At 34.1% G+C, this 10,188-nt stretch overlaps 1 protein-coding gene across 2 annotated transcripts; it reads left to right on the forward strand.

Moving 5' to 3' along the window:
• Positions 1–633: 633 nt before the first annotated feature.
• Positions 634–9,957, forward strand: LOC100785399 (uncharacterized). 2 transcript variants are annotated; one of them, XM_006589447.4, is made up of 21 exons: positions 640–864; positions 976–1,128; positions 1,233–1,392; positions 1,501–1,819; positions 2,008–2,145; positions 2,217–2,406; positions 2,508–2,638; positions 3,277–3,489; positions 3,870–4,036; positions 4,529–4,607; positions 5,011–5,532; positions 5,632–6,002; positions 6,211–6,282; positions 6,359–6,463; positions 6,823–7,068; positions 7,266–7,334; positions 7,521–7,745; positions 8,002–8,112; positions 8,320–8,427; positions 8,712–8,828; positions 9,620–9,957. In XM_006589447.4, exons 1-21 carry the CDS (start codon positions 762–764, stop codon positions 9,777–9,779), a joined length of 3,759 nt encoding a protein of 1,252 aa, XP_006589510.1. In that variant the 5' UTR covers positions 640–761; the 3' UTR covers positions 9,780–9,957. The 2 variants fall into 2 exon arrangements, with proteins under 2 accessions (XP_040861839.1, XP_006589510.1); XM_041005905.1 differs by lacking the exons at positions 8,712–8,828; positions 9,620–9,957 and having other exon boundaries at positions 634–864; positions 7,997–8,112; positions 8,320–8,432.
• The last annotated feature ends 231 nt before the right edge of the window (positions 9,958–10,188 follow it).

A 10,188-nucleotide genomic window follows, 5' to 3' on the forward strand; every position in this document is an offset into this window, starting at 1 on the left:
GTTTTATTAAAATATTCCAAAGTTTCAATCTCTCTCTTTTTAAAAAAATTTAATTACTTGTTTAATATTTTTTAAACTTATTCTTTTAGTTCTTATATTTAATAAGTAAATTTTTTAATCCTTAAAATTTACATTTTAATTCCTACAAAGTTTTTATCATTAAATTATTTTAACTTCATTAATTAAAGAATTTTAATCACATTGACCTTTTAAAGACTTATTAGTGAGGACTTATTAGTGAGATTGTGGTTAAGGTTTTGGGCTTATTAGTGAGATCAAGACGTTTCTACAAATTTTTAGTTTTCTGAGTTAAATATAAAACTAATATTCAATCAAGACTTAGGATATATTTATACTATACTTTTGTATATTTAAAAGTTAATTTTAAATAAGTTAAAAAATAAGAACTTAAAAAAGTTAAATTTCTTTATCAGATTTCATTTTTTAAGCTTAAAATATTTTATTTTAAATTAGTTATCTCGTGGAAAAATATTATAGAAACTAGTTTTCATGAAAAAACGTGCGAAAAGTAAAGCTGTGAACAGCATAGCATTGCCATTGATCAGTATCCGTCAACGATAGCCTGTTATTAAAGCCCACGACCCATAAACCCACGAAACTAAACGACACCGTTTTCCTGCCCTATACCGTCAAAAGCGCGGGAAGATTTTCCGCCATTCTTCAACTACACAACTCAACTGAACCAACTCTTTCTTAGATACCAAAACCCCACACACCACACCCTCTCCAATTCCCTCACCATGGACACTGAAGGCTTATCGGTAATCTGCGCTGGCATTGGAACCATCGAAGCCGACGATGAAGGCAACCAAATTGGTTACATCAAAGGCCAATACTGTCTCGGTACCAATCTCTCGCACTTCCAATTTCCCTTCGTTATTTTATTATTCTTCCGTATTCGATCCAATGAAAATTTTCGATTCCTCTTTGCTCACTTTCGTCACCGATTACCAGATAATCTGAAAGACTTGCTACGTTTTCTGAGGCGCGACGATCCCCAAACGCGCGATGTCTTCAAGCAAGTCTGCAAATGGAACATCGTTTCCAAGTACTTAATCCCTACCATCGAGCTCTATCACGAAGATCGCAACTTGCTACTCAATGCAGGTTTTTATTTTCTTGAATTTTGCATTAGTATTGTTGATAAAGTCGTGTGTGTGATTTGGTTAATTGGTGGTAGTTGTTGAGTTGTTATGTTTTTTTTTTGGCAGTGAAGGTTCTGGTGTTCCTTACAATGCCGATCGAGCCTTCTTCCACGGATATATCTCAGCAGTTGGAGTATCTTTGGGGTTTGAAGTCTGCTTTGACTAACAGTGATGTTGCTGCAGTGATAGTGTCGTTTCTAGAGAGACCGCTCGAGAATTTGGAACGGTCAGTGGCTGCAAACTTCTGTTTTTTTTCCGGTGTTGTTGAGTATGGATGGAAAGAAAAGTATCGGAAGAATCACTTATTTGTTTGTTTTTAATTGTTTGTGTACAGTAATGCGTTCAGTGAGGATGATTGGAAATTGGTACAGCTAGTGCTGACGTTATTTAGAAATATCCTAGCTGTCCAAGAGATTCCGATGCACCAGAAGTCAGGGGGACTTGCTACTCAGTTGTTATCGCTGAGAGACCGGTTTCTGGAACTTTTGTTTCGTGAAAATGTAATGGATATAATCCTGGTTATATCTCAATACGTTGGTAGTTCCAATGTTTATCTCCGTCAGGATAACTTGCTTCTACTGGAAATTTTTCATTACATTTTGATGGGTCAGGACCCGGAGTTAATTGTTTGGGCACATTTGAAGGAATCAAAGGTTAGCCCTCTCATTGCGACTGATGTCATTTTTTGTCATGCTGGCAAAGAGCACCCTACGAATTTAGATTATTCTTTCTGGAATGTGCTTTGCTTACTCTTTCTAACTGCTCCCATCTTGTGCTGTTATATCCTATTCTTAGGTTGTATTTTTGTTTGGTCAATTACATTGTGTAAACTTCATTTTAGGCGGATGAACAACCCCAAACTTCTCTTTATAGTCTCCAGTTCATTTTGGAGGAGGAAAAGAAGAGAAGAAATATTTGTAAGCTCAACAATCTGAGTCGACATTCACAATTTAGTCCAACATTTGCTCGGCTTACCATGGTACTACCTTTTTGCCCTACTTATACTTTTATCACGGTGGACTTGAGTGATAACTGTTGTCTGTTTGGTAGGATGGTTGTAAGGCAGTAATTAAGGGAAACCCTAATTCTTCTCATAATGTGCTGCTTAAAGCACAAAATGTCGCTCGAGGTCCTACCAAAAGAACTGTGTGGGATCATCCAAGGTTACCTTCAACGGAGGATAAGATATTGGAGTTGCTTCACGGATTTGTGAATCAGTTTCTTTCTGGGGGATACAATGGTATGATTTTTTTTTCAGAATAATTTGTATCATTTTCAAATATTTTTTTTTCCAATTATAAAAGCTATAAGTAATCTTACTACAATTTGAACCTGTATCAGTTTTGATGCAATCCATTCGTGAAGATATTGAAAAAGAACATCCCTCAATTCAAAAAAGTGATGTTGCTGTTTTCTTTCAAGTGGCTGAATTTGTCACTTCATTTCAGTTTTACAAGTATTCAGCTTCTAAGGTGAGAATGATAATATGAGAATTGCATATCTTTCAGCATGCTTTTCTCTTTCCTCTTTCAAGCTGAAATACTTAACATTGGCACTTGATTAGAGGTATTTAATGAAATTAAGTATTCATCTAATGTTGGAATTTTATAGATTCTCCCTGCATATTTAGTTGTTTTCTAATTAATTAGCATTTAGCATAATGAATTTCTGATTTTTTTATTGAAGTAGGTGTAAACTGTGATTTTCAGTTTCTCAAAGAATGTTGAGGCAAACTTTTCATATAATGATTGTTTGTAGGCCTTACAGTTCCTCACACAATGTGAGAATAAAGGAAATAACAAGAGGATAGAAACTCACTTGATTTGGTTTCTTTGCTTTCTTGGATTTTCTTGGTTTATTTTTTTCTGAGCTTTGATATTGGAATAATTCATTATCCATGTGCTAAATGATAAGTTTATAAATGAAATTTTTTGGCTGGACAAATGGAAACCAACAAAAATACAAAATGAAATTAGACAGTAAATAACAGCATCTCTTGTTCTCATGTTGTGTGAGCTTTTCTGCTTTATTTGTAAATAACATATGTGTGATTTGCCAATCTACAATTGAGAAAATATGTCATCCTCACATATGTTCTCTTCTTCATTAGACCAAGGAGGAAGGGGACACATTTGAGACTTTGAGTGATAAAGATGCAGTCACCTCAGATTTCAGTGGTCAAATATGTGGGCCAATTGCAGCATCCTTGAATGAGACAATGTTTCAATTGATCATTTCAAAGTGGCGGCATGCCTATGATGGTCTAAAGGAAACAAATGACTATCAGTTTCTATCTGCAGCTGGTTCTCTTTTGAAAAACATGGTAATATGCACTATCAAATCTTAATAAAATGTTCTGCTATGTTTTGTTTATTTAGTTTTTTGCATGTATCTTTGCATCATGGGGTTGAAATAGACAACTTGCTACTTTCTTTCTTTTATATCAGTGCTCTCATTTTTAACCAAGGTGCTTAGGTTACTGTAAATATATCTTACTGCTAGTTCACTTCTATAAACAGTTTTGCTTTGTCAATCCCCTTAATTTTTGTTTGGGTTCCATTGGTCCCACTTTGATTTACTATTGTTTTGGTTAATTTTACAAATCTGGGCATTTCCTTACTACATTAAGCTGAACACAGGAATGGTGGCAAGAACTCCATCCCTCATTAAATGTTTCTTAATTGCTCTTTGTTGGTTTTTCAGATTCGCATGCTGGATTTGATACTTAAATTGTTGCCTGAAAACTCAAAGGAACCTCAAACAGCTCGCATACTTCTGTACAAGTTATTTTATGATCAGACCGAGGAAGGGATGACTCAGTTCCTATTGAATTTGATTAAAACCTTTGACATCCACAAGCAACCCAAAAGGTTTGACCTCTTTATTCTAACAGAAAAAAAAGTCACATTTCTTAATCATGAACATATATGGATGGCTTTTTTCATGTCTTAAACTTGTATCTTAGCAGCCTCTGGTCCATGAAAGGCCATTCAAAGGACCTCTATTGATCAATTACTAGTTATGTCTTTTTAGTTCATACTTCATACAAAAAATAAAGTATAAATACTCTACAGGTGTCTGAGTGTTAATTGTTAAGAAAGCTAAGTATGGGAAGGTGCATCGTGATAGAAAGTGGAAAATCATTTCTTTCCAATCAAGTAAATTTTCTTTTATAATCAACTTAAGTAATTCACTTTTCAATTCAAATGCATTTTGTGCAAAATTGTCTGTTATGAGAGGTATCCAATTGTTGTCATGTCAGTCCAATGAGAGTGATTTCATTTCATACATTTGTTGTGTGTTTGTGTATAATCCACTATTCTTTCTTTGCTTCTATATTTCTGATTGCTGTTTCTTGTCAGTAATCTTTCAGATTTAGTGGAAATCATTCACAAGGTTGTAAGGCTGATGGATAATCTTCAGTCTCGAGGAGCATTGAGGGTAAGCTGAAATTATGTGTGTGTCTGTCAATAGTTAGCTATATGTTTGAAATAAAGTAGATCTACAACAAACAAGGCAAGATGCCTGTTACCACTTTACAACATATAGTTATCAATTCTACTTCATATGCAATAACCCTACTTGTTCATAGTGATTTCAATTTCACATTTAAAAGTAACAACATTGCTTCCTTTTGCTTTGTTAAGAGATATTCTGAAGCCATTAATGAGCCTTCACTAGTAGCTCAACTTTTTTGGAGAGTTAGTCCTTGACTTTAATAATTAATAATGTGATACATAGAAATGTAAAAAAATATATTTTAAAAAATATGCTACAGAGCATACCGACTAAGATTTTACTACATTTTGATCCTTTTCTCTACTTTATATCTTATAAATTCAAGGTGTCTAGAAAATCAAGGAAAGTGAAAAAAAATAAAATTCCAGAAGGAACAGAATCAGGGGACAAACTGTCTGGAGATCATTCTTGCATTCAAAATGAAACTGGCATCTCAACTGCCAATCAATCAGCTGAAAATCAGCCACTGCTGGAAGTACTACCAAATGCAAATTCCACTGGGGAAGATGTTGTCCCTGATGATAATGAACATGAAAATCGTGTTGAGGAAGATGAGAACTCCCAAGTTGGGTTAGAACCAATGGGAGCCACAAATTCTGAACATGTTAATGAGGATATGTTGGATGGTACTAATAATTTTTCGGAAGATGAGCAACTACATGCATATAATGAAGTTGATTTCAAGGTTTCAACGCTGGTCTCTGCCTTTGCAAATCACAATATCATTCAGAAATTATGTTGGTTGCTCAAGTTTTACAAGAGCAATTCCCTGGCTACAAATTATTACATAATAAGCATGCTGCGGAGAATAAGTGATGACCTTGAACTCCATCCTATGCTTTACCAGGTTAAATCCGGAAAACATTTCATCTTCAATGGGAATGTGTAGTTTTTGAAATGTGAATACTGAATACTATTTATTAATCTTGTTGACATACTCTTGCAGTTATCACTGCTCACAACTTTTTATGACATCCTGATTGAACAAAAGTCATGCCCCTGCAAGGATTATGCAGGTATAGTTGATTTCCTGACTTGTTTGGTCAGAAAGATGCTAAAGAAAATGAAAAAGCAACCTCTCTTGTTTGTGGAACTCCTTTTCTGGAAGACTCGAAGGGAATGTCATTACATCAATGCTGAATATTTGTTGAGCGAGCTTGGTCATTTGAAGAAAGAAAGTGCCAATTGGAATAACTCTCAAGGAGATGAAGAAATTGGTTCATCCCCAACAAAGGTGTGGACACGTAGAAGCATAGCTGATGCACTTGGTGAGGATGAAGCTGATGTTGTGATTACTCATGACTCAAGATGTCAACAGTAAGATAAAATCCCTAAAACTTCGCTTCTAAGCTCTTGTGTATGATTTTGTACTTTTTATTTCTTTTGGGAAAATTTTGGAAACACATGACCAAATGTGGGTCCAATTTTCAATTTATGTTTGTCGCTTGATTGGTTCAAAATTATTCTTGATCACTGCAAAGAATTATCTGCAATGAGTCTACTCTTTTTTTTTTTTCTTCTATAGAGACAAGCTTGAGGATGTTATTGAAGGTTTTGCATCTACCTCTGGCAGTAACAGTGGCAAAGATGTTCATAAGTACGTTTACAACTGGACATCAAATTTTACTTAAGATTTTATAGTTTCTGATACTTGATTCACTTGGACATAACAGTGGGGAGCAATTGATGGAAGATGAATCTCAACTGGCTCCAAGGAGAAGGAAGAAACTTGTTCTTGATGGTGATTTGGAAAGACAAATCAAGGATCTCTATGAGAAGTAGGTTTGACCAGATCAAACATTTGTCTGTACATTGGAGCATGATTTAAATTAGAGCCTTGTCAAAAAGAAATTCAGTATTTTTTATTTTATTTTTTTTACATCATCTGTTGCAAAGTACAAACATACCTAAAGGAGTCAGCATGATATATCGATTCATAGCTTTTCAATTGGATTTGACCCTCTTGCATAAAAGATTTAGCCTTTTTTCTTTTATTTTTTTACATCATTGGTACAAACATACTTAAAGAGTCAGCATGATAGATTGATTCATAGCTTTTCATTTTTTCTCTCTCTCTCTCATATAAGATTTAGCCTTTGTTTTCACTAATGGTTCTTCCTTGCTTCAAACAATCTAGATTCAAAGATGAACCACATTGCAGTCGTCATATAGCTGAAGTGCTAGATCCAGATGGTAAAATTTCACCAGCTCAAATTTCCAATATGTTAAAAAGATTAGGACTAGCAGTTGCACCTAAGAGAAAGATGGGTGATGCTGATGCTGAAGGACATTTGTCTACTAGCCCTAATCAGTTAGATGGTGACAAAAGAGCTACCAATCATAAATCAGTGAATTTGGAGGGAAGCCTGTTGGTTCAGCACCTGTAAGTTTATACTGAACTCTTATGCTTATTAAATGTTAGTTTATTACTGGTATTTTTTTCTATTAAATTTATGTTTCCTCTGGGAAATGAAATGTCATTATTGTTCATCCTAATTCAACAATTTTTTTTATATAAATTTTGATGCATCAAATATGTTTAAGTCTTCTCTAAGTTTGTGTTCAATTTCATATTTATAGGCAAAAAAAGAAGAGAGTCCAGGCTTTCAATGAAGCTCAAGAAGCTCTGATCAAAGTTCTATATGAGCAGTGAGTACCACTTGGTTGCCTTGCATTGGATCTCTCTGCTCTTTGCTTGATGAGTCCTGAATGGATAGTTAAATAAGAAAATTCAATGTTTTCTAAATTTTCTATATTATTTTACTCAGGATGACAAAAGGCACTTGAATTTGGCTTTTGATTTTGTTGTTAATAGCTGGGTTGTTATTTCTGCAGATTCAAGGATCACAGAAGATGCAGTTACATGATAGCCAATGCACTGGATGAGGATGGTAAAATCACTGCTGCTCAAGTCTCTCGAAAACTTAAGCAACTTGGTTTATCTCTTCCTCAGAAGAGTTCTGGAGGCAAAATGCACCCAAAGGATGCAGATCTCATGGATCTTTCAAATGATAGGATTAATGAATCTGATGATGAGACATTGGTAACATTGATAAAAAGGTAATGATGTGTTTGGTCTGTAGTTTTACAGACCTGGGGCATTAATACTTCTGCCTGTTTGCAAAATAATATTCACTCATTGCCATGTGTAACTTCTTCCAAAATGCCATACATTGTTTTAAATTTTATACATAAATATATGCTTTAGCTGAATTTCAATACTTTGTCAAATGCAATTTTATTGAGCTGTCTAGATGGATGAGTCTCTCCTAGCTCTCCTCCCTTTAACTATTGTTTAATGTTTATATAAGTTTAGGAAGAAAATGGAGAATGACAAATTATCAAGGGGACAGTTACATGGACAAATCAGTGAGGATAGATTGTCAATAGATGATTCTGATGATGAAATGCTCAGCTCTGTTCTCAAGTAATGTTCCTTTGCCTTTCCGTTTATAGGATCGCCACTTTACTGATCAATGATAGTATCATAAATGTTTGTCAGGAATTTAGTTTGAGCTGGTGATTCTTCCAGCTCCTGCTTCTATCTGCTTTGACTTGAAAAAAATGATGGATTTGTCTCATATGTCAACAATTTTTGTTTTATTTTGAATTAACTATCTTTTATTTAATTTAGGGAAAAAATAAATAGCAAAGTATCAACTGAACAATTACTTGAACCCATCAATGTGGATGCATTGTCAAGAGATGATTCTGATGATGAAATGCCCAGCTCTGCTCTCAAGTAAATATTCCATACTTTCACTTTTCTTTTCTTGGATATTGTTGATCGATGATAATAAATGCGCATATGAGGAATTTAGTTTGAACTGTTTATTTTTTAATGTGAAATCTTGTTTCAATGTTAGTTAAGTTTGTATGTAAGGATAGATTCCTATCTGGTTTAATTTCTTAAAATTAATTACCCATTGCCTATAACTCTTTATCACTTGTAATTTTAGTTTTATATTCCAGCACTGTTCACACCAGATTTAATTTTCTTTGTAATGGTACAATTTATGGATGTAGAAGAACTAGAAGATCCTCTCTTAATTCAAAGCAAGTTGAGCTTGAAAATATCCAAATTCAGGAGAGAATAATGGGCGATGATTCTTTCAATGAAGGCAAAACAGATGCTTTGGAAAGGTATGCCTTTGTAATCACTATCATTTTTATTTTTGGTAATAGACTTTTATTTAGTGTACAATGATGTCAATGAGATTCATTTTTGCTATTATAGACTAATGGCACACTTTTACCACTTAGTTGGAAAAGACTTCTGGTTGCAATAGCACACTTTTGCTAGTTTGATTATTTAGGCTGACAATTGAGTTTATTAACATTTCTGGGTGTTTAATCTATTTGTTGAACTTGTACCAAAAAAATCTATTTGTTGAACTATAAATTGTAGTAACATTTATAGTTATTCAGATGTAAATAAGAATCAAGGGGTGCTTCTCCTAAACTAACACAACAATCGGCTTTATGGAAATAAAGATAATTATTTTGGTGCTACATATGATTGCAAAGGAGTATTCGAGTCAGTCACCTAGGTTTTTAGTCTGCTTCGGGGATCTGTTGGCACTGATAAGTGAGCTGCCCCCTCTCCCAATAATTTTTTTTCTGTTGGTGTGCAGTCAGGATTTGAGCCCTTGATCACATGCTTAAGAGACCCAAGCTCGGTGGAGCACTTGTTGGTGTACAAAACACAAGTTATTACTATATTTTTCTGTTTAATTGTAGTGGGGTCAAGCAGATTGTGTCTGAAGAGATGTCTTAGTTGATAAATAGTATATTCTGTCTATTTTCTTATCTAACATAATGTAGTAATATCTATAAAGCAGAGTGGAATTAGAAATATATCGATACAGTTATCTCGGCCTTTTCTATGGACTAATTTGATTGCTTTGGTGGTTGAATTGAATTTGTACTGGCAGGGATAATCGTGTTGATTCTATGAATTCCTCCCAAATAGAACATCAGCAAATGGATGACTTAGCAGATTCAGAAGATGAAGTGGCTGTTAGTGGATTTCCTGACAATGCCAGATCTAGAAGGCAGCTGAGAATGGTGATTGATCCTGAGGATGATGACTGAAGGAGAAAGCATGATTAGGGTCCAGGTTTCTTTATTTTTGCATATATTTTCTACTAAACTGAAGGAGAAAGCATTGATTAGTGAGTGTTGCAGAGACAAGATATGAGGATGTTTACAAGTTGCCATCCTTATTACAACATATCAGTTCTATATTTATAGAGTATAATTATAACTGTTATAAACTTTCATTAAATCTTGGACGTTGATGATTTTAGTCTTTGATTTTTATTATTGATAGCTTTGTCTTCAAATTTTAACCATTGAAGACTTTGGTATTCGATCTTTACCATTGATGATTTTGTCTTTAATCTTCATTGTCGATGATTTTAATCTTCTATCTCTACTTTTGTCTTTGATCTCTACCGTCAATAGCTTTATTTTTTAGACAAAATTGTAAATTTGGTTCTCC

This window comes from Glycine max, chromosome 10 (assembly GCF_000004515.6).
Source record: "Glycine max cultivar Williams 82 chromosome 10, Glycine_max_v4.0, whole genome shotgun sequence".
NCBI classification, from domain to species: Eukaryota; Viridiplantae; Streptophyta; class Magnoliopsida; order Fabales; family Fabaceae; genus Glycine; species Glycine max.

Coding starts and splice junctions, on each gene's coding strand:
- LOC100785399 (XM_006589447.4), top strand. CDS start 762: ATGGACACTGAAGGCTTATCGGTAATCTGCGCTGGCATTGGAACCATC. Junction 1,129..1,232: donor CAACTTGCTACTCAATGCAG/GTTTTTATTTTC, acceptor TTTTTTTGGCAG/TGAAGGTTCTGGTGTTCCTT. Junction 5,533..5,631: donor TCCATCCTATGCTTTACCAG/GTTAAATCCGGA, acceptor ATACTCTTGCAG/TTATCACTGCTCACAACTTT.